This window comes from Mus caroli, unplaced genomic scaffold (genome assembly GCF_978045245.1).
Source record: "Mus caroli unplaced genomic scaffold, Mus_caroli_1 scaffold_14, whole genome shotgun sequence".
Lineage (NCBI taxonomy): Eukaryota > Metazoa > Chordata > Mammalia > Rodentia > Muridae > Mus > Mus caroli.
In genome coordinates, this window is record NW_028227269.1 from 106,571,285 (window position 1) to 106,598,808 (window position 27,524).

Genomic DNA, 27,524 nt, shown 5'->3' on the forward strand with positions numbered 1-27,524 from the left:
CACTGGAAAGCCGGTTCAGTAGGGCTCCACGTGCCACCTGGCACTCTCCCCGCTCAGCCTTGCCTCACAAATCACACCCTTTGCCCTAAGCCTTCCCACCTGCCCTTTTCTATACAACTCCTCCACCACCAGGGATTCTGTGGGGTCTCTGCCCGACTCTGCTCGTCTAGCTCCAGGTCAACGCCCCAAACCCCAGCCCCAGGCCCACCACCCTCCAGCCCTTTCCGCGGAGCTCCGCTTTGTCTCTCCCTACTAACTCCTTCCTCCAGGCCTCTCCTAGACCTAAGATCCCGAAGCTTTCCCGCTATGGTCGCCCCGGTCTTTCTCTCGCAGACAAGACCCTGGAATTCACTAAGTTAACCCCATTCCTCTAAGCTACAGTTTCTCCTTTGGGACCTTAGGCCACGCCCCCCGTCTTGCCCCCAGGCCCGATTGCCCAGCCACCCTTTCCACAAAGCTTCGCCCCGCCCCTCCGGACCTGGGCCACACCCCTGCCCCGCCCCTCACGCCCCGCCCTCTTAGAGGCGCGGACCGCGGAGCCCCGCGCCTTTTGTGTGGAGCTTCGCTGCGGCGCGCGTCTATTCCCTCCGCGGCCGCCGACCGAGGGGCGTCGGCGCGCGCAGTCTCCTCGGCGGGCGGAGGGGCCCTCCGCCCCGCGTGCACCCCGCACCCCATCCTCCGGCCGCCGCCCCGAGTCTCAGGCGGACGCGCGCGCTCGCTCCCGCCCGCGAGACCCCGCCGCTCGCCCCCTCCCCCGGCCCGTCGGCGGGCGGGCGGGACGCGCACGCGCCGGCCCGGGCACGCGCGCCCGCCAAGATGGCAGGGGCCGGGGCCCAGCTGTCAGTCGCCGCCGCAGCCGCCGCGGCCGCGCTGCCTCGCAGCTAGCGGCCCGGACGCCCGCCGGAGAAGATGAGCCCCCGCCGCCGCCTGCAGCCCAGCCAGACGCGGAGCCGCCGCGCCCGGGGCCGGCTGCCCCGCTAGCGTCCCGTCGCGCCGCGCTTTCATCCCCGGCCCCGTGCCCGCCCGGCAGCCACGATGAGGTGAGTCGGGGCCTCGAGCGCAGCGAGGCCTGGAGCGCCCGGCGTGGAGGGCGGGGTGCCCCGGCATCGAGGCGGCCCCGGAGCCCCCAGCCGGCGGCCCAAGCACCAGAAGACGCTCAGGCCGCGGGGTCCGCGGGAGGCCGCGCCCGCCTTGCGGTGCCTTACCGCTGCGCGCGCCGCGCCGCGCCGGCGGTCCACACTTTGCCATCCGCACGGAGCTCTTCTCCATTAGGGCGCTCTCCTCTTCACCTTTCTCTTCTGACCTGTCCCCTTTCTCTTGCCAACCCTCAGAGTGTGTAACCCCAAAAGGTACGGCTTTTGATGTGCCACTCAGCTAGAACCTTGTCAGCACCCAGAAACCCGCGTGCCTTCTTCATGTGCTGCACCCAGCCTTCCTTTCCAGACTAACCTTAGCCTGCTTTCTGGGGTGGGGTGGGGCGCGGGGCAGCGTATGCCGGGTTTTCTTTTTCTTTTTTTCTGTGCAATTTTATCTTCTAGGCACATCTTTCTTAAACACCGTGGCGTCCAATTGTAGATTCGTTTCACCTGTTCTGTGAACTGTTTAAATCAAATAATGCACTGTTGTAATTTTTGTGTCTGCCTACTTTCATCAAAGATATTTCTGAAGTTCGTCCATAGGGTTTCTATTATCTACTTACTGTCCTGCATAGTATAGATAGGACACACTTTATCCATTCTACTGTTAGTAGACTTTTGAGTTGTTATGTAGCTTTTCGCCATTAACGTTGCAGTGAATATGCCGGTGGGTGTACCTCCTAAAGCATTCATTTCTATTGAGTAGTTTCCCTACCCACAAGTAAGTTGGGTTTTTGGTTTGTCTGTTTGTTTTGTTTCGTTTTTTTGTTTTTTGTTTTTTGTTTTTGCATAAAAATATGTACATCTTTTGTTGTAGTTGATAGAACTTAATCCCCAAAACTAGCCCTTGTTTAAAAATCCCTGACACCTCTTGGTATTGTCTGTGTGAAATTTTAACCATTCTGGTGAGTGTGAAGTGACATCCATCAGGGTTTTAATTTGCAGTTTCTGGTTGACTAAAGCGACTGATTGTCCATTTGTGTGTGTTTGGTGGTTTTTTTTTTTTTTTTTTTTTAAATAAAGTATCTATTTAAGTATTGTCCAGTTTAGCTTCTTCCTAATTAGTAGAGTTTCCTATTTTTAAGTGAAGAAGATAGCTTGTTAACATTTTGAAGAAATGCTAATATTTTGCTTTTCATATGAAATGATGCTGTCCACCTGGAGTTGGTTTCTGTGTAACGTGGAAATGGAATTCATGTTTTACTTTTTCCTAGCATGATTTATTCCTCGCTGTTTACCTAGATCACCGTTTTCCTCACCTGCAATGCCACCTTTGTCACCTTCCAGTCTTCCATGTGGGGTCATTTCTGTCTGTCTGGAGAACATCTTTTAGTGTTTGTCTTTCTGCCTATTGCAGTGTTGGGTATATCAGACCAAGGGTCTTGTATGCATCCACTGGTTGAATTCCGAAGCTTTTGTCTGTTTGCTTTTTGTATCTTTTATGTGTATGCATGCATGTGTGCATACATGTTGTGTGTGTGTGGGGGGGGGCACCCAAGCCTGGGGATGGCATTGGGAGTTGCTCTTGAATTTCTTCACTGAGGCAGGGTCTCTCGGGTGAACCCACAGCTGACCACTAACCATCTGTGGTCCTGTCTCCTCCTAACAGAATTGTAGCGAGGCTGCCACACCCACCCACTTTTATATGGGTTATGAGGATAGACTTTCATGCTTGCATGGCAAGCAATTGATCCTCAAAACCATTTCCTCTGTCTGTGCTTTTGTTGTTTTTGAGCAGGGTCTCAGGCTGGCCAGACCATAGTAGCTCAGGCTGACCTGTAACTCACCATCTTCCTGTCTGCTGAGATTATGAGTGTACACTGCCGGCCTGGTCCCTTTAGTATTAAAAAATTCTGCTGGCACAGCTTGTCAGGCTTTGTTTGAAAATGTTTATCCTTCACCTTCTTCTGGTTTGTAAATAACTTCATTGAGATGAAACTCATAGCACAAAGCGTCCATGAAAGCATGCAATTCATTGGTGTTTAGACTATCCACAGAATTCCACAACCATTCCCAATTAGAACTTTCTTCTCCACTTAAAAGAATCCTTTCAGTGATTAGTTTCAGAACTCAGGACTTCCCTTGCTTAATAGTCTTTAAAGCTGTCTTGTAGTCTGACTCGATGTTCCTGTTGAGGAGTCACTTGTTATGTTATAGAACATGTTTCACATGCTATGAGAGTAGTTCTTGGTTTTTGGTTTATTGTTTTATTTTGAGATAGGGGATCACACTGTAATCCAGGCTGGCTTTAACTCCTTGGCTGTGCTGGGATGACAAGTGTACAACCCTGCTCAATATCAGTCTCTTGTGTGTTTTTATCTTTATAGTTGGGTTCCTATGCCTTTTTTCCTCCTCCTCCTCCTCTCCCTCCTCTTCCTCCTCCTCCTCTCCCTCCTCCTCCTCCTCCTCTCCCTCCTCCTCCTCTCCCTCCTCCTCCTCTCCCTCCTCCTCCTCCTCCTCTCCCTCCTTCTCCCCTCCCTCCTCCTCTTCCTCCTTCTCTTCTTCTTCTTCCTCCTCCTCCCCTCCTCCCCTCCCTCCTCCCTTCCTCCTCCTCCTCCCTCTCCCCTCCCCTCTGGCTCCAACTCAGAGAGATCTCTCTGTCTCTGCCTCCGAGTGCTGGTCATATGGCTTCTTGAATCTATGGATGTGTATGTTTCATTAGCTTTCCCCACACCAGCTGTAGGGACTGCCTTTACCCGTTTTCTAGTACACTTGCTCTGGGCCTGAAGTTATTTATGTGGACCATTTTATAGATAGCGGTTTCTCTTTCCTCCTTCACCCTTTTCATTGACTTCTCCGTTCTCCCCTTTGGGTAGCTCTTTACTCATCTTTTCTGCTCTATAGAAACTGTGGTTGAAACCATCCATTGTGGTTTTAACTCAGTCACTGCATCTCAAATCACAATCTGGCTGTCTTTTTAAACTTCCAGTTATCTGCTCAGCTTTTCAGCCTTGTTTTTTTTATCTCTCCACATGTACAGTGATCGTTGTCGACTATGTTTGATACACAGTGTCCGTACCGAGTCACTTCCAGGGCTTTTTCTGTTGATTTCATGCACATTGTTGCTCCTTGTGTGCCTAGTTGTTGTCTTCTACTCCTCCTTTTCTTGCTCCTTCTCCTTCTAAAATATGTGGTGGCCACAAATTGTTTTTACAAGAAATTTGAGGCAGAAGATGATATTTTTGTCCCCTAGAGGTAATTCACATTTGCTCCACTGTGGGGTCTCCTTGGTCCAGTTTCAGGGACCGAAATGTTTCTGATCTGAGTTTCATTCCATAGGAGGACCAGCCTGTTCTGTTTGTCCTTCCGCCCTAGTGATTTCTCCTCACCAACATCTTCACTCTGCTCACCACCCCAGACCAAGCCTTAACATTCTTCTCAGAGTCACCAAATGCTTTTAGGGAGAAGTTCTGTACTAGTTTGCCTTTCTGTTGCTGTGATAAAGCATTCTGATTAAAAGCAACTTGGGACTTATTTGGTTTACAGGTTAAAGTCCATCGTCAGGGGAGCCAACTGGGGGCTGGAACTGAAGCGGGACCAACACTGCTTACTGGCTTGCCTTCCATGGCTAGCTCAGCTACTTTCTGATATAGCCAGGACCACTGTCCAGAGGTGGCACTGCCCACAGTGGGCTGGGTCCTTCCACATCAATCATTAATTAAGAAAATGCACCCACAGATTTGCTTACAGGCTGGTCTGATGGAGGCAGTTCCTCATTTGAGGTTCCCTCTTCCCAGGTGACTTCAGTCGTGTCAAATTGACAAACCAGCATACGTACCTTCTCAGTCTCTGACAAACTTCCGCAGTGGCTTTAAGCAAGCATTTGTAATCTTTTGCCTGGTGTTTATGGTTCTGTTAGTTAGTGGATTCTTCTGATTTACTTAGTCCACAGTTACCAGAGACAAAATTACTTGTTTTTTTTCATTTCCAGGGACACTTCAAGTCAAAATTCAGTTCTAGAGACTTATGCTGCTGAGTAATGGAAGCTGTAAAGAATAGTAACAGCCTTCTGCCTGTCCCTGCTGCATTCAGTTGTCTAGTTCCTAGGAGTTTGTTAAATGTTCTTGCATCATTGAAAATAAACAAAACAGACTTGGACTCCTTAATATATAATTAATTTAAAGAATGTCATTTCAGCCGGGGAGCAAAAATCAAGGATTTGGAGGCGGTGGGGGTGGGGGTGCTTCTTGTTTCATGCTTACTTATTTCTCCTGTGTGGTGTTTTTAGCTGTTTATGTGGTAGAGACTCATGGGGTTTCTTGAGGAGAATCTGCAATGTCTCTCAGTAGAGTAAGAAGGCCGATTATAGACATAAAAGTTCTTAAAGTGACTTCCAGGAGGAGTTGCTTATTCTCTTATTCTTTCTCCTCTTTGCAATTCATTTTAAACATGGTTTTAAATTAATTTAAATTGTCTCATTGTTGAAAATACTGATAGCTGGGCATCTATAACAATTATATTTACTGGGTCTGAAATATTTGGGTTTTGCAAATACTACAGGGATCCTTTTGTTTGTTGATTTGATTTGGTTATTTTTTAAAAAAAATATTTATTACTATATGTAAGTACACTGTAGCTGTCTTCAGACACACCAGAGGAGCGTCAGATCTCATTACGGATGGTTGTGAGCCACCATGTGGGTGCTGGGATTTGAACTCGGGACCTCCGGAAGAGCAGTGGGCGCTCTTAAACGCCGATCCATCTCTCCAGCCCTGATTTGGTTATTTTTAATTATAGGAATATGAACTGTCTCTTTCATCTCTGGTGATCAGCATACAGGAGCCAGGTGGGGGATCACCTGTGACTCCCAGGGTCTGAGGTGGGAGAGTCATTTGAGCAGAGACGTTTGAAGTCAGACTAGACAACTTGTGAGACCCGCATCTCAGAAATAAAACTATTTACAAGATAATAAAAGAAGGCTTTTGTGACCTCTAAGGTGTGGGATCCCCCTCACTCTGCGAGAAAAGATACTTGCTGAGTTTCCTCCAGTGTCATGCAGTTCTTTGCTGTGTGGTTGTGTGATTGGATTTGGCTTGCTGTGTGTCCAAGGCTGACCTGGAACTCTGTATCTCAAGCTGTCCTCAAGCTCGCAGTCCTCTTCCCTTGACCTCCTTGTAACTGGGTTCTGATACTGGCTTTGTCAACTCCTCCAGGCCGAGGACTAAGTTCTCAAGACAAATTGGGACTTATAGGGATTTTCAGGGTTTTTTTTTTTGTTTGTTTTTTGTGCTCTTTATTAAAGCACCCCTGACTCCTCTTGCTTATATGCTTTAGTCATCTGTCTGTTGGAAACCTTGTCTTCTGTAAACATTTTCCCACTCTCCCTTTTATCTTTAAAATATGTAATATGTAGAACTTTAATCCTTTTATGGCATTGAGTCATTATCCTAGTGTCTTTTTCCATCACTTTTACGCATGAGAGAGTTTTGTCTAGAAATGTGCACTTTTAATTGGGTGGGGGTTTTTGTTTTCTTCAGAATTCCTGGTCAGGTACCTGACTGCTGCAGTTATTTATGTGGTGGAGATACCAGTGGTTATGCAGTTTTCTGGGAAGGTGGGAGTGTATGTCTATTTATACCTCCAAGGGAACCAGTGACAGACCACCCAATCCCAGCTAGGTGATCCAATGACTTTATCAGGGGCTATGAACAGGAGGAGTATAAGGGACGTGGGCAACTGCATCACTAGAGTTCCCCATATGACAGGCAGGCAGCCCTACCCGGGGGCCTTCTCAGCCCCAGTGGTTGTCTATCCTTGTATAATCTGGGAAGTGCTTTGTTCAGTCTTTCCAAGTCTCCTTAGTGACTTTGCTGAGTCTCAGGAATATCCTTCCAGGAGGGGATGTTTCAAATCAGAGCAAATGGCTACAGAGCAAGAGTGTGCTCTTGGATTGGATGTCAATGCAAGCGAGTCATTGCCAAAATCCAAAGGTGTATGACTGCAGCTGTCTGAAGGTGTATGACTGCAAAGGTGTATGACTGCAGCTGTCTGAAGGTGTATGACTGCAAAGGTGTATGACTGCAGCTGTCTTGTCTGAAGAAGTAAGGATCCTATAATCCCCAGAAAGCTTACCTGCCTCTGCCAGGGCCAGCTTTGCATGGATAAGGCATAGGAGCAGGTCTGTATGTGCTGGGAAAATCTCCTGTGGCCCAGCAGCATGCTGTGTCAGTGTGTGTCATGTAGAATCCTGATTATAGCACAGAGCACAGCATAGTACAAGGTGCACAGCCTGGTTCATTCGTCACCATTGGCCTTCTCACTGACATGACTGCTGTAGATGTTTTTGCCATATTGTTAGCATCAGTTGTAAAGGGCATAGGACAGTTTCAGGGTCTCTCTCCCTCTCTCTGTCTCTCTTTGTCTCTCTCTGTCTCTCTCCCTCCCTCCTTTCCTGTCTCTTGTGTCTCATGTGTGTGTGTGTGTTTCTAGGTTCCTAACTTGGGGCTGATGTCATTTTACCTTATGAACAGTGATTTTAATTTGAGCAGTAGTATCTTATATTAAACTAATGTCACTTCTGGGCATATAGTTTAGTGGTAGAGGGTTTGCCCAGCTCATGATAGGCTCTGGATTCTACCTTAAGCACTACAACATCAATCAAAAGTCAAAAATCAGTCAGTAGATCAGAGACTCACAAAAGTATTGTCACTGAATTGTGCTGGCTTTGTTTGATTTAATCTCTATTTCTACTTTGCTCATGTACTTTTAAAGACACGAGACATAAATTAACCAACATCTTTTCCTTTGGGAGTTTCTTCTCTCAGGGGAATTTGTACACATAAGTTTGAGAAACCCTACAGTAGTCCCTACATACAGAGTCTCTTGAGTTGTGGGTAGGTCCTAAATGCTGCACTCAGATCTGTAGTAGCTTAGAACAGAGCACCTCCAGCCAACGACCTTGCAACCCCCGTGAAACAGTCACAAGTAGAGGTCTCTCCTTCATAGTGTAAGAGAATCATCTCCACAGAGGTCAGTTTAAAAAAAAGATTGATTTATTTATCTGAGTACACTGTAGCTGTCCTCAGACACACCAGAAGAGGGCATTACAGATGGTTGTGAGCCACCATGTGGTTGCTGGGAATTGAACTCAGGATCTCTGGAAGAACAGTTAGTGTTCTTAACTGCTGAGCCCAGCCCAGAAGTCATTTTCTAGTGGAAATTTTTTTTTGACCTTTTGAAAAATATTTTTTCCAGGTTGAAATGTATATGTTGACTGTGGAGAATCTAAAAGCAGGTATAAAGAAGACAACAAAAGTCAGCCCTGAAGCTGTGTGTGGGTAGCCCACTCCCTTCCAACCATCACTGGGGCTGAAGCAGGAGGAGTGAGTCTGTTATCTCTCTCCCTTTAGGAGATTTGATTAAGCCTGGTGCTCCAGCACGTTATTTGTCAGGCATCTTACCTCTGACAAATGCATTTTCTTCCCATCCTTAAATCTTTTATGGGAATGTTTGTAGTAGCTACAGTTTACACAGCACACCAGGATTTACCAGAGCCCAGGCTAGAACACCTGTCTTCACAGTTTCATCATTGTAAGTAACCCTGAGATGAATATCTGTGTGCACCTCTGATTATTTCCTCAAGGTATGTTAGCACCTGGACTACTGGGGCCAAGGAGGATAAACATTTTTAAGGGCCGTCTGTATAAGTTGGAAGTTCTCTCTCAAAACAGAGAAAGGGCAAAGGTAAAGTAGAAAGGCAGATCAGAGAAGCATCTGCTTGTAAGGTGACAACAGTGGTTAATGCAGAGACCACAACTGGCCAAAGCCAAGACCATAAGTCATGGGAGTGCTTGGCCCTAAATGGGACATCAGCCTCACACGCATGCACACATGCATGAACACACATGCCAACATGTACACACGCATACATGGATACACACACACGCACAAACTCCCCACCTCCCAAGGCTCAGGGAACATCACAGAATATAAGGGCCAGAGGTTGGGGAGATGTGCTTTGAAATGCTGTGTTCTGGGCATGGCAAGGCTGATGGGACAGCTGTGGTGGCTAGGGGAAGGGAAGGGGTGTTTTTCTTCATTGGTGTGCCACAGATATGTTGCCCATGCTCTAGTAGCTAGCCTCCTTCCTACCCATGCTCCTGTAGGCAGCCCCTTTTCAATTCTGAGTCACATACACACAAAACACAGGAAAACCAGGAGGGGCGCTTGCTGTGAAGAATGATTTCAGGGTTTCAGTGGGAGGAGGAGAAAAGGATGAAGATGGGCAAAGATGACTAAAGTTAATCATATACATGGATGACATAGTCAGATAATTAAAGATGCTAAGTCATAAAAAGGGGAGGGGGAGTAAGGGAAGAAAGGAGTCTAGGCTTAGAATGCCGTAGTTCCATCTGTCCACCAGAGGTGGGGAGCTCTGTTCCCAGTTCTTCTGTGGGTGTTAAATATGAAGATAGAATGCCCTTGTCTTTAGGGCTGTGTGAACAAAAACAAACTTTCTGTTTGTATTTATAAATTTGAGTTTAATTTATCCCTACATTCTTTAAGTAGCCCTTGATTTAGTTAGGCAGCCTTGGATTTCCCCCAAGCTGCTGCCTAGTAACTAATTCATTGAATGAGTAATTTAACTTCTATAATCCTCCATTTGCAAATGACATATAAGTCTGACAGTCTCACTTCCTAGGGTTCTGGAACATCACATGAGAACATATTAAAAGTGAGTTAGGGTCATGATCTATAAAAGTCACATGAGGCGACTCTTAAAGGTAAAGCAGGAAATCTTGGTTATGGAAAGAGAAGATAACGGTACCAAAAGTGCAGATTGAGAAAATGCATATGGCAGCTGAGCACATTTAGCTCTAAAACTCAAAAAAAAAAAAAAAAATGCCCAACAAGAGACACAAGTAGGTGTGTGCCTCTTACTCTTACTGTGAGACATGTTTTTGTGTAGCTCCACACATGTCTCCTTTGCATCTTCCAGAGACAGTTGCATAGACAGTTGAGTTTATACAAGCTTGGTATTTAGGCAGCCTTTTTCACACCTACTGTCGTTTGCCCTCTGATAGGTCTGCCCTGGACCTGGTCTTCAAAGGTTCTACCCTACCACCCTCTCCTGTAAACATTCTGTGTCTCGCCCACCCCCCTGCAGCTTCTGTGGAGCCCTGTTCACTGTTCTCATCAGCCTCTCTCAGAAAGAACCCTTAGGCCAGAAAAGGCCTGGTGAACTACATCACACAGGTGATCAAAGCTTGCCATTGTCACCTTGCTGACTTCTTAGCCTTCAAATCTGGAGTTGGGAATTTAGCTCTGTAGCATCCCTAGCTTTGGTTCCCAGCACCGCCACCACTTCCTGCCTCCTTCAAAACAATTTAAAGCTTATATATGTTCCTTCCATATGAAAGTGGTCCTTGGCCTGAATGAAGGACCTTCCCTGTTAGTTGCCTTTGGACTGTCCTATGTTTTCTCTTATATTAATGTTTTTAATGCTTACGTTTGCCCTGTGACATCACAGGCTTTACAGAGGCAGAAGTTGCGCCTCTTTTGATCTTTCTTGGCTCCATAGAACCTGCCACGGTGCCTGGTTCTGGTAGATGCTTTGTAAGCACTGGCACTAAGACGTACAAGTGCATGGTTTACCATGGCATCAGTCAGCTTGGCCTGGATTCTCCTAATTAATGATATTGCAGACAACCACATCAATTGGTAGACGTTGGCACTGAGACGCAAGCTGTTTTCATTGTGCTTAGAGAATTAACGCATTGCTGGGTGGCAGTGCCTTTGTCTGTTGTCATACTGCTGCCATGAGGAATTTGTTTGATGACATGGTGGATTTTCCCCATTATTCCTTTTGTATGGACTGTGACACTCAGTATCCCAGCTGTTCCTCAACTTTCCTGCGTGTGGGAATCATTAGGAGCAAAGGAGGTTGTGTGTTATCATTCCAGATGGAGATCCCAGGCCCCCCTCTGTAGGAAGAGGGAGGGAGAGAAGGATTCTTACGTCCGTAGGAGTTCGGCTTTGCAGGAGACTACCGAGAGAGGCCAGTTCCATATACAACTCGCTGCTCGTGCCTCCAGCCATCTAGTGCGCTAGTGTCCGCTTGCTGCTGAAGCGCTCTTAGCTGAAGCTTTGTTCGTTCACCTTCCCTTTGCTCTGTGCTTTGTGTGCTTTTTCTGTTCTTTAGGCTGAAATCCTATCACACGTTCATTTTTGTTTTTTAAAGATTTATTTAAAAAATTTTAATTATGAGTTGTGTATTTCCAGGTTTGTGCACATGTGTGTGGATGCCTGTGGAGGCCAGAGGTGTGGACTGACTGGAGTTGGAGATTGAGCTATCTGACATGGATGCTCAGATCCTCTGGAAAAGTCCACTGTGCTCTTAACTGCTGAACTGTCTCTTCAGCCCCTGGCTTTTCCTTTCTTTCATTCACCTTGTCTACTTTGGAGGACCACTGGTGGGCTAAGTTAAAGGATTCATGTGTGCTGGGTTTTGTCTGATGTTTTGCCAGTGATTTTCCTGGGGTTTTGAATTTGGAGGCGAGGGAGGGAGATGTAGAGGTGAAGTGCTGACTTCATCTTCCTCTGAGGGCAGACAGTAGGCTGACCACAGGCTTACCTGCTCGTGTCATAGTCCCTGTTTCTTTCCTGCCAGCTTCCTCTTTCCCCTCTGTGCTGCTCTTTCTCACAGTGACCGAATACCTCACAGAAACGATGTAAGGAAAGAAAACTGATTTTCAGAGTAAGAGAGAAAACAACTTTTGGGGGTGTTTTTTTTTTGTTGTTGTTGTTGTTCAACAATTACTGAGTAAGGGAGTGGCAGGCAGGGGACCTGCCAAGGACAGGAAAGTCCTTTAGTTTTAGAGGGTTGTTTGGCCCTTTGCAAATGTGCAGAAACTCATGGGGATAGGAGCTAATGTGAGAAGGAGGCAGACATAAAGGTAATATCCCCAGGAACATGCCTGCAGTGATTTCTTTCCATCTTGGCCCTATCTCCTTAGTTTCCAGGACTAAAAATATACTTGCAGCAGCTGAGGACCAAAGGTTCAATATTCACACCATAACTCCCCTTTCATACCGACTCTCCATGGACGCCATGCTGCACACACAGCCCATATGTAATGCACAGGGTGATGCTGCACCGAGCAGTGTTTTTGAAATGCTAAGTTATATAGTATGTTAATGCATATTAGAAAAACACTACTTTATTTTGTCCGTACTGTTTTGGGTGTGTTTTCCAAAAGGTTGAAATCGAGGTGTAGTGAGAGAAATGTGGAGGAAGATGTTACTATAGATGCCCAGTAGGCCCTGAGAGCTGAGAAGACGGGAAAGTAGTATGCAGGAGCTCCTAACCCACTCACCAGAGGGAGCCCCAGCACATAACCACTGGAGTCTGCCGATAGTCAGTGCTAGGCCCTGCCATGGCATCTTCCTGGAGCCACAGCACAGAGCCAGGAGTGGGCTCCTGTAAGCACTTGTTTATTATTTTTCATTTTTCAACCCTTTTAATCATTGCTTCTCAGTTTTTAATCATAGCCAGTAAACTCTTTTTTTTTTTTTAAGAATTTATTTATTATATGTAAGTACACTGTAGCTGTCTTTAGACACTCCAGAAGAGGGCGCCAGATCTCGCTGCGGATGGTTGTGAGCCACCATGTGGTTGCTGGGATTTGAACTCTGGACCTTCGGAAGAGCAGTCGGGTGCTCTTACCCACTGAGCCATCTCACCAGCCCGCCAGTAAACTCTTTACACTCCTGCATTGAAGTCAGCCATTTTGTTTAATTTTTAATGCATGTGCTTGTGTGTGTGGCTTTATTCAGACGTTCAAGTCTCTGGTCCATTTGGAATTTGACACCTGGCTTGAGAGATGGACTCAACATTGCTCTTTTCCACCTGTTGTTTAGGTACCCAAGGACTACTCCTTAGAACGTCCATTAGCTCCCAGGGTTTGCAGTCTTGTTTTTCTCACAATAATCAGTTGTACATGTTTCTGGATTTTCCATTCTCTTCATGGGTCTTTATTACAGGTATTTATTCTGGTGTTGGTATTAATACCTGACTTTTAAATAAAGAAGTTGGTTTGACTATTTTGTAGAGTTAGTACTCTCATTGCTCGGGTAGAAATCCAGTAACCGTTTGGTCCATGAGGCCGGATGGCTCAGCTGGTCTTCAGTATACACTGGAATCCCAAAGGAATAGGCTACAGTGCCAGTGAAGGAATGGACTTGCCAGGCAGATGGAAAACAAGCTGGCACAGAGAGCAGGTTTGCTTCTTCCTTGTCTTTTATATAGGCTGGCAGCCGAAGGTGTCGCCCAATTAAAGGTGTGTATTTGTATCTCAAGGGATCTGGATTCAAGATATATCTTCCCACTTCAAAAAAATCAAAAAAGATTAAAAGTGGATCTTCTCCACTTCAGATGGTTTATTAAGAAAAAAATATCCCTTACCGATGTACCCAGTTGCTTGGGTTTTTGTCAATTCCAGATGTGGTCAAGTTGGCAACCAAGAATAGCATCACATCCACCCTTGTCAGTTTGACACACCCACTTCTCCTTACGTCATGCTTAATTTCCAAGTAAAACAGTAACCAGACCGCAATTACACCTGTGGTGGTTTGAATAGGAATGACCCTCGTTGGCTCATATTTTGAATGCTTGGTCATTAGGGAGTGGCACTACTTGAGAGGGGTTAGAAAGTGTGACCTTGTTGTAGTAGGTATAGCCTTGTTGGAGGAAGTATGTCACTGGAGGTGGACTTTGGTTTTCAAAATCCCAGCCCTTACCTCCCAAAAAAGCACACACCTTTAGTCCCAGCACTCTTGAGGCAGAAACCGGTGGATCTCTGAGTTCAAGGCCATGTTCAGGTCTACAGTACAAATTCAGTTTTAGGGCATTGAGTAGACAGAGAAACCCTGTTCTGGGGTGGGTGTTGGTGTGAGGCAAGGAGCTCACCAAGCCAGGCCCAGTGGCTCTCTCTTCCTACCGTCTCCAGATCCAGATGCAGTCCTCTTAGCTGCCATGTCTGCTGGTGTGCTGCCATGTTCCTTGCATGAGGATGATGGACTAAACTTGTGGAACTATAAGCAAGCCCCAACTAAATGCTTTGTTGTTGTAAGAGTTGCCATGGTTGTGGTGTCTCTTCACAGCAATACAACACTATGACAGTGCCTAACATGACATAACTATCCAACAAACAATAGCAAAGGCATTATAAATTTGGATAGGTGGAGATGTCCCTTGAGGGACAGTCTTTTAGTATCTCAAACTTAAAATACCCACCACTGATAATCTCTTAGTTGATGTTATATATTACATGATAAAGAAATTGAGGGAAGAAGGCATAAATATCTGTTCAAATTGATTCTTAACAAAATATGACAGAAACACTCATGTCAATGGTAATCCTTGTTCTTGCAGCTGGTCACGTGACCTTAGCAGGTATTTATAACTACCTTGTAACTTTCTCTGCTGCCCACTCTGGATTTTCTGCACCTTCAGCTAGAGCCTCACATTCACCATACCTTCAACCCTGAAGGGTTAGTGCTGCTCGTCATCCTGCTTGGATGAGGTTGTTGTAATTTCCCACTAACTTTAATCACAGGACATGATAGCACCAAGAGGGTTGTCAAATGGCCCTTTCATGGAGGTCACCTAAGACCATTGGAAAACACAGATATTTATATTATAATTTATAACATTGGAAAAATTATAATTACAAAGTAGTTTATGGTTGGTGTCCCCACAACATGAGGAACTATATTAAATAAAGTGTTGCAGCATTAGGAAGGTTGAGCAGCACTGTCCTAAAGGGTCTCCTGCACTCCATACATCACAATCTTTCTTACCTTCATGTGGAGAGGCAATCCAGTTTTCCCTTGGTAATCTGGATGGATCACCCCTCCCAACACTGCTATTCCTGTCTTAGCCTGTTGGCTTAAGATCATCATAAACCCAAAGGGGCTGGGGGAAGTGTGAGTTTCCAGGTCAGTAGGATGTTTGTTGTGGCCCCAGGCAGGAGCGTTTCCCACTCTAGAGCCAAAGCTTTTAGGCGAGTAGAACTTGAGGTTGCAGAACAGGAAGCACATGTTTTCATAGCGGATCACGAGGAATGACAGTCAGTAGAACTATTCCCTTTTCCACCCCTTGATTCCTGGACCCATGACCCTCTACGAGAAAAACCATACCATATATGGGTCTCTGATTCAAAGCATATATCACCTTCTAGAGAATGCTGGCCCGCCCTCTTGGTTACTGCCACATAATTGATAATTTAAATATGTCTTCAAAGGCCATTTCATCTTTCTAACAGGCCAGCTGCTTCAGAATGGTGGAGAACATGGTAAGAGCAGTCGATTCTATGATCATGGTCCCATTGTCTTAATTCTCTGTCTTTGAAGTGAGTTACTTAGTCAGAAGAAATACTGTGTGGAATGCCATGATGATAGATAAGACAGCTTTCAGGAGTCAGTGCCACCTTCTGCTCTGCATATTCCAGACTAGCTGGCCTGCAAGTTTCTGGGCACCACTGCAGCTGGCTTTTAACGTGGGTTCCGAGGATCAGCCTCATTGCCAGTGCTTTCACTCACTGAGCCATCTTCCTGGACCTGACCTCTACAGTATGTGTGTGCATGTGCTGAGGTATGGCTGTGGGCTCAGAAGGTGATCTTGTGGAGTTAGTCCTCCGCTTCCACCTGCGCGTGGTTCCAGTAAAGAAACTCAGATCAGCATCTGGGGAGCCGTCTCAGTTGCCTGCCTCTGCTTTTTATGTTTGAGACAGTGTACACAGTGATTGTTTTCTGCATTATAAATACATGGGTATCTTACTATATGCAGTAAAAGTGTCATTATATATTTTATGTAACTTTAATCTCAGGACTGTTGGCCACATGTAGTTTACATAGTTACATAGGCCTGTAATGAACAGTTCTGAACATGTGTAGACTTAATTCTTGCCATTCCTTTAACAGTATAGCATAACAGCTTTTTACACGGTATTTACATGACATGAAGTATTTAAAGCAGTTTAGAAGTTATTTTAAATACATAGGGATGTGCAAATACAGTGGTGTTTTATTGTTGTTATTATTTTAATATTTATCTTTAAATATCTATTCTATGCACTGGCACATACAAATTCATGTGTACAAATTAGAATCATGTCCCACACTGGAGCTAGTCTTCCCATAGATAAAAATCAAATGTTTCCATTGGCACCGCATCCTCCTGGCAGCTGAGATTGCCAGCTGAGCAGCTTAGGGTCCTGTTAATAAACATTTCCTTTCCTGGACAGAAGGGAATTGCTGTCCTTGATTTGTATCACTAAGTGGAACAGAATTGTAAGCAACAGACTGATAGAATCTCAAATAGGAGCAACACTAAAAAGGACCAATTGGCACCTTTGCAAGAGCAGGCAGTAACATGGCTCCCAGTGTTGTCTGTGGGTGATGAGGCAGTGTGACTGTCAATCACAGATGGGTCATGGCTCATCAGACACTTAACTTACACTAGGCTTAGTCCTGGGCCATGTGAGTAGAAGACACATTCTTCTATACATGCACCTCAGTCCCAATGAGCACCAGGCGCCCTAAAGCCTGACTCAAACTAGACTCATTTATAAATTAATAAACAGTTGTCAACAAGAATCCCGGAAGACCGTCAATGGGGGAGACACCGTTTAACAAATACCTGATAGCAGAATGTCTCTGTAACCTTGGACTCTTTCCCTCAAACCATATATAAAACATAACTCAAAAAGATCACAACCTAAATACAACATCTAAAAATGTAAACTCTAAAGTGCTGGGGGTGGGGTGGATATACTGCTCTGGGTTTAATTGCTGGCACTACAGTGCTAATGAGGGCACTGCCACTCCAGGTATACATACCACCCTTATCACAGGATCCACACATTACTCTCCCCTTTGAGGAATTGTGCTCTCAATATTTAGAGAATGCCATTTGCAGCACTAACTTTTGATACTGATAAAACTCAAGCTTTGTTGTGCTGTTTATTATGCATTATCAAGATCAAACCCAGGCCTTATATGTGCTGAGCAAGTGTCTGCCATTTTAATTTCTTTTTGATGTCTGGTGCCAGGGCATAAACCCAGAGCTGTCTTGCACCATTTAAAGTGTGTGATGGGTTTCAGAATATGCAGTTCCACAGTTGAATCCTAGAGTTCTGTGGCCGTGCCAAACTGTGCTCCTTAGCTGCTACTCCCTTTCTTACATAAGCCCCACCCTGAAACTTTTCATCTGCTTTCTGTCTCCGAATTCATCTCCTCTGCAAATAGAACCATACAACATATGGGGTTTTCTGAGTGGCATCTTGAATTTGTCACAGCATTTCTGTGGTTCGTTCATGCTACCTCAGTTTTGGTACTTCGTTCTGTTTTAGCCCACCAGTGGCCCACCATACTTGGCTGATTGTGTTTAGGTTTTGCAGCATAAAATGGCTCTTGTTAAAGGCACTGGCTGCTCTTGCAGAGGACCTGTGTTTGATTCCCAGTGCCCACATGGTGTCTCAACAACCATCTGTATTAGTTCCAGAAGATGTAATGCCCTTTTCTGGGTTTCATGCACTGCACACATGTGGTGACAGACAGACAGACAAATATCTACGTACATAAAATAAAATCTTAAAAAACAACTTACTGTTGTCCTCTTAGAGCTTGCATGCATGGAGAGGCATACTGTGAGCAGAATGGAAAACGAGCTTGGTGAGCCACGCGGGCCCCTGCCTCCACATCCGGGTGGGCAGATTTTGATTCTTGCCTTCTTCTGGTGTGGCACTAATTTAAGTGTGGTCTTTGCTGTTCTAATGCTAATCTGCATGTTGTTTAAATTATTAACACTAAAGGCCAAGTGTTTTCAGAACATTTCTGTATCTCTGGAGAGCCTTGACCCTTCAGCCTAGCTTATGACCAATCACATGAACTGAACTCTCAGCTTCTTCAGATTAATCTCTGTAGCTTTCTTTGCTATTTCTTGGGCTCTTCTTTCTTCCACCCTTTTCCATCCCTTTTTCTTCCCCTAACAGTAGATAGCAAAGAAAAAAGGTAATAAAGGAACGAGATCCCTGGATAAAGTCGGGGCTCGGCAGGGGTGACATAGTAGCTAGACTACTTCCTGCTGTTTAGGGACACTGAGTTCAGTGGGGCAAGCTTGATCTTCACCATAAGGATATCTCATTTCTCCTTGTTTCTCTTTTGCACATGACTGCTTAACAAACCATAATCACCCACCCACCACCACCTCTCAGGGCTTTAGCATTTATATACCCTCCTAAAAGTTTCCAGAATTCCAAATGTCATACTATTGCAGAATTCCAAAACCACCTGCACCTGGCCAGATCATGCCCCTCCTAGAGCATAAGACAAATTATAGTCAGCTGCTGTGGATAATCTGAAGCAGCCATTTATCCATACCTGAAATGAATTAAAACAAAAATATATTCTTATACTATTTTTGTGTTTTCTAAAGAAACCAAAACTCCAAAATGGTCGCTACAAATCTCCTCATATTTATGAAGTCAGTCCTATGTGTTGTTTATAATCTTCTTGTTACTTAATGAATGTTAGTCTTGATTTGAATGTCAGTTTCAAGTGATCAGTAGTCACCTGTGGCTGGTGCTGGCTTTGCATCCTTGTAGAGAACCCTCTTGGATAGTGCTGGTCAGCCTAGATAGTTGGTATAGTGAGCACTCAGCAGGTATTAAATAACTGAGTATAATCATGGCTATTTTCTATGACAGGAATTCTTTCAACATTTGCTTTTGTATTAAAGCACCCCCTGCCTGGACTATGAGGCAGATTATTGAATTATTACATCAGACCCAGACATCTCTTCATTCCTCATGTACTTGGCTGATACTAACTTTTTGTTTTCTTTTTCTTTTTCTTTTTCTTTTTTTTCTTTTTTCTTTTTTCCGAGACAGGGTTTCTCTGTGTAGCCCTGGTTGTCCTGGAACTCACTCTGTAGACCAGGCTGGTCTCGAACTCAGAAATCCACCTGCCTCTGCCTCCCAAGTGCTGGGATCAAAGGCGTGCACCACCATTGCCCGGCGTTACTAACTTTTTAAGATTATTAATTTTTCGAGTGAATCCATTTCATATAGTCCAAAAATAGTGTCCAAGAGTTAGAACATAGCAATTGTTTCCCAAAGTTGACTGTGCCGTAAGTTAAGCATTGTGTACGTGACCTCATGCAACTTGATCAGTGGACTCCAGCGTATCAGTGGTTCTTACAAATGGTCGGATCGAGAGGAAATAGGACCAGGGTAGAACCAAGCTTTCTGGCACCTACATTTCTGTGTAATCCCAACTAAATAAAGTTCATATCCAGCCCAAAGTTTAACAGCACACTAGAAGGCCAGAAAGTTACCCACTGAATGTATGCTGATAAGTGTAACACTTTATTTTTTAAATTAAACATTTTATTTTATTTTATAGCTCAACACTTTCTAGGCTTTGGAGGGGAGCATCTTCTATTGCTGAGTGTCTAAGATTACCTCCTGTCTCTCTATTGTTATACTCTCTCTTTTCTTACCTTGAATAAAAACACTTGACTGCTTTAGAACATGTAAAGACAATTGTCTTAGTCAGGGTTTCTATTCCTGGACAAACATCATGACCAAGGAGCAAGTTGGGGAGGAAAGGGTTTATTCAACTTACACTCTCCACATTGCTGTTGATCACCAAAGGATGTCAGGACTGGAACTCAAGCAGGTCAGGAAGCAGGAGCTGAGCAGAGGCCATGGAGGGATGTTCTTTACTGGCTTGCTTCTCCTGGCTTGCTCAGCCTGCTCTCTTATAGAACCCAAGACTACCAGCCCAGGGATGGTCCCACCCACAAGGAGCCGTTCCCCCTTGATCACTAATTGAGAAAATGCCTTACAGCTGGATCTCATGGAGGCACTTCCTCAACTGAAGCTCCTTTCTCTGTGATTACTCCAGCTGTGTCAAGTTGACACATAACCAGCCAGTACAGGCATGGATAATGAGGAATAGAAGAAAAAGTGGTCAGCCTCCTGTTCTCAGAGATAGTCGCTGTGTACCTATTTCCTCTGAACACATGTTAAAAAGTGTCATGGACTGGTGTGACTCTTTTTTTTTTTTTTTCCAACAGTAATTGAGATTCATTTATATCCAGTGAGCATCTACTTTGAATTTAGCTCTGCTATTCTCTGTTCATGTTATCTATCATTGTTTGTCTATCAGTTCATCAAACTTGTAACATTTAATTTTAAAAGAAGCATCTATTATTGTGTGTGTGCATGTATACATGCACATATGCCCAGGTGTATATAGAGGTCAGGAGACAACTGTGGGAGTCTGTTCTGTCCTTCTACCACGTGAGACCAGAGAGTTGAACTCAGGTTGTCAGGCTTGGGTGGCAAGCGCCATCTAACCAGTCCATTTTCCCCTTTATTGAAAATAGATTCCTTTCTCATTCTCTATATCCTGATTGCAGTTTCACCTCTTTACTCCTCCCAGTTCCTCCCTCCCTTCCTTCCCATCCAGATCCACTCCCTTTCTCTCTCAGTTAGAAAAGAGCGGGCTTCTAAGACATAACAACAAACCATAACAAATATAGTAAGATAAAATAAAATAAAAAAACCCATCACATTGAATTTGGACAAGGTAAACCAACAGAAGAAGAGCCTTGTGAGAAGACCCTGGAATCAGAGTTTCACTCGTTCACACACTCTGAAGTCCTATAAAAACACTAAACTAGAAGCTATAAGACATATGCAGAGGACTTGGGCAGACCTGTGTAGGCCCCATGCTTGCTGCTTCAGTCTCTGTGAGTTCATGTGAGCTTTGCTCAGTTCATTTAGAGGACCTTGTTTTCCTGGTGGTCTCCATCCCCTGTGGCTTTTTACACACTTTCTGCCTCCTCTTCCGCAGGGTTCACTGAATTCCAAGGGAAAGGATTTGATAGAGATGTCCCATGTAGAGCTGTGTGTTCCAAGGCCTCTCAGTCTTTGAGTAATGTCTGGCTGTGGTCTCTGTATGTGTTTCCATCTGCTGCAGGAGGAAGCTTCTCTGACGCTGGCTAAGACACTGATCATAACAGAAGATCAGCAGCAGCCATTGTAGCACAACTGTGTTTGTTTGTTTTAAACAGATAGTGTTTGATTTTACCCAATGTCCCTGGGCTATCTATTCTCTCTGGTTTTTGATCACCCAAGCAATGTTGGGTATGGATTCCCTCTTGTGGAGTGGGCCTTACGTCAGATCAAACATTAGTTGGTTACTCACACAAGCTTTGTGCCACCATTTCCCTACTGTTTTACAGGCAGGACAGCAGTGTAGATGAAAGGTTTTGTTGCTAGGTTGGTGTTTACATTCTCTTTTTGTAGCCTGCAGAGTACCTCCTGTACCAAAGACACTAAAATGTAGGGGTGAGGGTTCCATTAGGCACCAGCTTGACCTCCCCATGTTCAATGAGTTATGTGGGTGCTCTCTTCAGCAATGGGGCCTGCTGTCAGTTGTGAAGAGCAACCTGTTGTCTTGGCAGCAGCCTGGGTTGTATGAGGAGTTCCACATGACCTTTGAGTCAAAGACTTGAATTGGTTGTAACCCAGTCTTGGTACTGAAAGCTTCCTTTGATGGCAAGAGGTGGCCAGTTGGAACTCCATCTCCCTTATTATTTGGAAACTTCATTAGAATTGAGTTCCTATATTTTAGGGAGTTTCTACTGCACTAGATTTCCATACCACTCCTCAGGTGCCCTTAAATTCTGGCTGTCTCTCACTTCATTCTCTTTGTCAATCTCCTCTCCCTCCCCCTCCCCACCTGATCTTCTGTTCCTGCCCTTCCAGCCCCAGTCCTACAAATTTTATTTCCCCTTCCAGGGAGATCCATGTGTTTCCTCCAGTCTCTTCCTCTATACCCAAACTCTTTGGGTCTAAAGACTGTAGCTTGGTCGGGCGTGGTGGTGCACGCCTTTAATCCCAGCACTCAGGAGGCAGAGGCAGGCGGATTTCTGAGTTCGGTCCAGGCCAGCCTGGTCTACATGTAGAGTGAGTTCCAGGACAGCCAGAGCTACACAGAGAAACACTGTCTCGAAAAACCGAGAAAAAAAAAAAAAAAGAGTGTAGCTTGATTATAATTAATAGCTAGTATCCACATATAAGTTAATACGTACCATATTTATCTTTCTGGGTTTGAGTTATCTGACTCAAGATGATTGTTTTTACTTCCATCCATTAGCGTGCAAATTTCATGATTAACTTTTTTTAAACAGCTGAGTAATATTCCATTGTATAAATGTATCACGTTTTCTTTATCCATTATTCTGTTGAGGGATATAGAGGTTGTTTCCTATTTCTGGCTGTTATGAATAGAGCAGCAACGAACAGAGTTGAGCAAGTGTCCTTGTAGAAGGATGAAGTGTCTTTTGGCTATATGCACAAGAGTAGTGTAGCTGGATCCTTCAGAGGGGCTACCACCTGATTTCCATAGCTGTACAAGTCTGCACTCCCTCCAGCAGTGGACGAGTGTTCTTTACTCCACATCCTCCCCAGCAAGCGCTGCCACCTGTGTTGTTGATCTTAGCCATTCTGACAGGTGTAAGACAGAATCGCAGACTGATGGATAAGGATGTTTTCCATTTCTTTGTTTCCCAGCCACTTGAAATTTCTGTTTGAGAATTCTGTTTATATCTGTACCCCACTTTTTAATTATTTGATTTTCTGATATCTAGTTTCTTGAATTCTTCATATGTTTTTGATATTGGTTTCTATTGGATTTGGAGTTGGCAAAACTCCTTTCCCATCCTTAGACTGCCACTTTGTCCTAATAACAGTGTCCTTTGCCTTACAGAAACTTTTCAGTTCATGAGGTCCCACTTATTAATTGTTAATCTTAGTGCCTGTACTAACAGTGTTCTGTTCAGAAATACTTCTCCTGTGTCAATGAGTTCAAAGCTATTCTCGACATTTTTTTTTTCCTATCAGGTTCAGTGTATCTGGTTTTATGTTGACTCTTTGATCCATTTGGAATTGAGTTTTGTGCAGGGTGATAAGTATGTATCTTTTTTGTTGTTGTTGGTTTTTTGAGACAGGGTTTCTCTGTATAGGCTGGCCTCGAATTCAGAGATCCACCTGCCTCTGCCTCCCAGGTGCTGGGATTAAAGGCGTGCGCCACCACGCCTGGCATTGTATGTATCTATTTTAATAAAAATATTTTTTAGACAGTGTTTCACCGCTTACAAGGTCTTAGTCCTGCCTGGCCTGGAACTGGCTATATCTACCAGGTTGGCCTCAAACTCAGAGATCTGCCTGCGTCTGCCTCATGAGTGATGGACTAAAGGCGTTTATCTACAAGCCCAGTCTGAAATTTAATTAAGGACTCCATAGTCTGTCATTTACTGAGGATATCTGATTTACTCAGCTAAGCCTCATGGTTGGATGATGTTGGGCTGTTTTCCATCTATGTCAAGGTGTTTTATATTCTTGTTGAGTTTTGAGATATTCTAGATACAGGCCCTCTATCCGTTATGTGATTTGCAATACTGTCTAGCTGGCAGCTTGCTTTTTCTTAGTGTGTTTTAAAGAGTATGTGTGTGTTAGTTTCAGAGACAAGTTTTGCTGTGTAGCCATTTGTGGTTTTTAGTTTTGTTAACGTTAAGATGCAGGATTTCTGATGTGTCCTGCTTAGTAAAGACTGACCAGATAGGTAATCTGCAGATATTTTCTTCTGTTCTGTACATTGTCTTTTCAGTTTATCTTCATTGTGTGCAGAGGTAATTTTAAATTTGTTTATTTTCATTTGTGTGGGTGAATACAATATTTGCTTACAGAGGCAGAATATCTGGCATCATGTGTCTTCTCTATCACTCTCCTCCTTCCTTTCTGAGATGTGGGAACCTGGAGCTCACCACTTCCCCCAGGCCAGCTGACTAATGCCCCAGGGAATTCTATAGAGTAGCTGGGGATCTGACCTCAGCCTCATAGTTGCCCAGCAAGTGCTTTCCCCACAGCTCACCAGGCCCTGTGTGCAGAAGGTTACATTTTCACACATCCTCCGTTGCCTGCTTTACATTTGATTTTGTAACTGAGACATTTCTCAAATGCAGTGTCCTGGATCTTTATGCCTTCTCTTGTCTTAATACTTTTAAGTGTTTAATTTATGTTGCAGTATATTCTTATGTATGGATTTGAGGTTCAATTTTATACTTTTGTATGTGGTGATCCAGTTTCCTCAGTACTGTGTTGAAGACTGACCTTCCCTGTGTACTGTTAGGCTTGATGAAGACCTAATACACAAGGGTTTGCTCCAGGATTCTCTGTACTGCTTTATTGACTGTGTGAGTCTTTTTTTTTTTTTTCTGTTACACTTTCTTTTTTGAATTATTTTTTTTATTAGGTATTTTCCTCATTTACATTTCCAATGCTATCCAAAAAGGCCCCAATACACCCCCCCCCCACTCCCCTACCCACCCACTCCCACATTTTGGCCCTGGCATTCCCCTGTACTGGGGCACACAAAGTTTGCAAGTCCCATGGGCCTCTCTTTCCAGTGATGACCTACTAGGCCATCTTTTGATACATATGCAGCTAGAGTCAAGAGCTCTGGTGTACTGGTTAGTTCATAATGTTGTTCCACCCACAGGATTGCAGTTCCCTTCAGCTCCTTGGGTACTTTCTCTAGCTCCTCCATTGGGGGCCCTGTGATCCATTCAATAGCTGACTGTGAGCATCCACTTCTGTGTTTGCTAGGCCCTGGCATTGTCTCGAAAGAGACAGCTATATCTGGGTCCTTTCAGCAAAATCTTGCTAGTGTATGCAATGGTGTCAGCGTTTGGAAGCTGATTATGGGATGGATCCCTGGATATGGCAGTCTTTAGATGGTCCATCCTTTCGTCACAGCTCCAAACTTTATCTCTGTAACTCTTTCCATGGGTGTTTTGTTCCCAATTCTAAGAAGGGGCACAGTGTCCACACTTTGGTCTTCGTTCTTCTTGAGTTTCATGTGTTTAACAAATTGTATCTTATATCTTGGGTAGCCTAAGTTTCTGCGCTAATATCCACTTATTAGTGAGTACATATCATTTGAGTTCCTTTGTGATTGTGTTACCTCACTCAGGATGATGCCCTCCAGGTCCATCCATTTGCCTAGGAATTTCGTAAATTCATTCCTTTTAATAGCTGAGTAGTACTCCATTGTGTAAATGTACCACATTTTCTGTATCCATTCCTCTGTTGAGGGGCATCTGGGTTCTTTCCAGCTTCTGGCTATTATAAATAAGGCTGCTATGAACATAGTGGAGCATATGTCCTTCTTACCGGTTGGAACATCTGGATATATGCCCAGGAGAGGTATTGCTGGATCCTCTGGTAGTATTATGTCCAGTTTTCTGAGGAACCGCCAAACTGATTTCCAGAGTGGTTGTACAAGCTTGCAATCCCACCAACAATGAAGGAGTGTTCCTCTTTCTCCACATCCTCGCCAACATCTGCTGTCACCTGAATTTTTGATCTTAGCCATTCTGACTGGTGTGAGGTGGAATCTCAGGGTTGTTTTGATTTGCATTTCCCTGATGATTAAGGATGTTGAACATTTTTTCAGGTGCTTCTCTGCCATTCGGTATTCCTCAGGTGAGAATTCTTTGTTCAGTTCTGAGCCCCATTTTTTAATGGGGTTATTTGATTTTCTGGAGTCCACCTTCTTGAGTTCTTTATATATATTGGATATTAGTCCCCTATCTGATTTAGGATAGGTAAAGATCCTTTCCCAATCTATTGGTGGTCTTTTTGTCTTTTTTTTTTGTTTTGTTTTTTGTTTTTTGTTTTTTGTTTTTTCGAGACAGGGTTTCTCTGTATAGTCCTGGCTGTCCTGGAACTCACTTTGTAGACCAGGCTGGCCTCGAACTCAGAAATCCACCTGCCTCTGCCTCCCGAGTGCTGGGATTAAAGGCCTGCGCCACCACGCCCGGCTGGTCTTTTTGTCTTATTGACGGTGTCTTTTGCCTTGCAGAAGCTTTGCAACTTTATGAGGTCCCATTTATCCATTCTCGATCTTACAGCACAAGCCTTTGCTGTTCTATTCAGGAATTTTTCCCCTGTACCCATATCTTCGAGGCTTTTCCCTACTTTATCCTCTATAAGTTTCAGTGTCTCTGGTTTTTTTTTTTTTTTTTTTTTTTTTTTTTGGTTTTTTTCGAGACAGGGTTTCTCTGTATAGCCCTGGCTGTCCTGGCACTCACTTTGTAGACCAGGCTGGCCTCGAACTCAGAAATCCACCTGCCTCTGCCTCCCGAGTGCTGGGATTAAAGGCGTGCGCCACCACGCCCGGCTAGTGTCTCTGGTTTTATGTGGAGTTCCTTAATCCACTTAGATTTGACCTTAGTACAAGGAGATAGGAATGGATCAATTCGCATTCTTCTACATGATAACCGCCAGTTGTGCCAGCACCATTTGTTGAAAATGCTGTCTTTTTTCCACTGGATGGTTTTAGCTCCCTTGATCAAGTGACCATAGGTGTGTGGGTTCATCTCAGGGTCTTCAATTCTGTTCCATTGGTCTACTTGTCTGTCGTTATACCAGTACCATGCAGTTTTTATCACAATTGCTCTGTAGTACAGCTTTAGGTCAGGCATGGTGATTCCACCAGAGGATCTTTTATCCTTGAGAAGAGTTTTTGCTATCCTAGGTTTTTTGTTGTTCCAGATGAATTTGCAGATTGCCCTTTCTAATTCCTTGAAGAATTGAGTTGGAATTTTGATGGGGATTGCATTGAATCTGTAGATTGCTTTTGGTAAGATAGCCATTTTTACAATGTTGATCCTGCCAATCCATGAGCATGGGAGGTCTTTTCCATCTTCTGAGATCTTCTTTAATTTCTTTCTTCAGAGACTTGAAGTTCTTGTCATACAGATCTTTCACTTCCTTAGTTAGAGTCACGCCAAGGTATTTTATATTGTTTGTGACTATTGAGAAGGGTGTTGTTTCTCTAATTTCCTTCTCAGCCCATTTATCCTTTGTGTACAGAAAGGCCATTGACTTGCTTGAGTTAATTTTATATCCAGCTACTTCATTGAAGCTGTTTATCAGGCTTAGGAGTTCTCTGGTGGAATTTTTAGGGTCACTTATGTATACTATCATATCATCTGCAAAGAGTGATATTTTGACTTCTTCTTTTCCAATTTGTATCCCCTTGATCTCCTTTTGTTGTCTAATTGCTCTGGCTAGGGCTTCAAGTACAATGTTGAATAGGTAGGGAGAGAGTGGACAGCCTTGTCTAGTCCCTGATTTTAGTGGGATTTCTTCTAGCTTCTCACCATTTACTTTGATGTTGGCTACTGGTTTGCTGTAGATTGCTTTTATCATGGTTAGGTATGGGCCTTGAATTCCTGATCTTTCCAAGACTTTTATCATGAATGGGTGTTGGATTTTGTCAAAGGCTTTCTCAGCATCTAACGAGATG

The 27,524-nt window shown here is 44.3% G+C and overlaps 1 protein-coding gene across 1 annotated transcript in view; it reads left to right on the forward strand.

Moving 5' to 3' along the window:
* Positions 1 to 565: 565 nt before the first annotated feature.
* Evl (Enah/Vasp-like) overlaps positions 566 to 27,524 on the forward strand; it is a 125,133-nt gene continuing 98,174 nt past the window's right edge. The window contains exon 1 of the mRNA XM_021178559.2: positions 566 to 1,040. Within this exon, the coding sequence (XP_021034218.1) occupies positions 1,036 to 1,040 (5 nt within the window). The 5' untranslated portion in view covers positions 566 to 1,035. The remainder of the gene's footprint in view (positions 1,041 to 27,524) is intronic.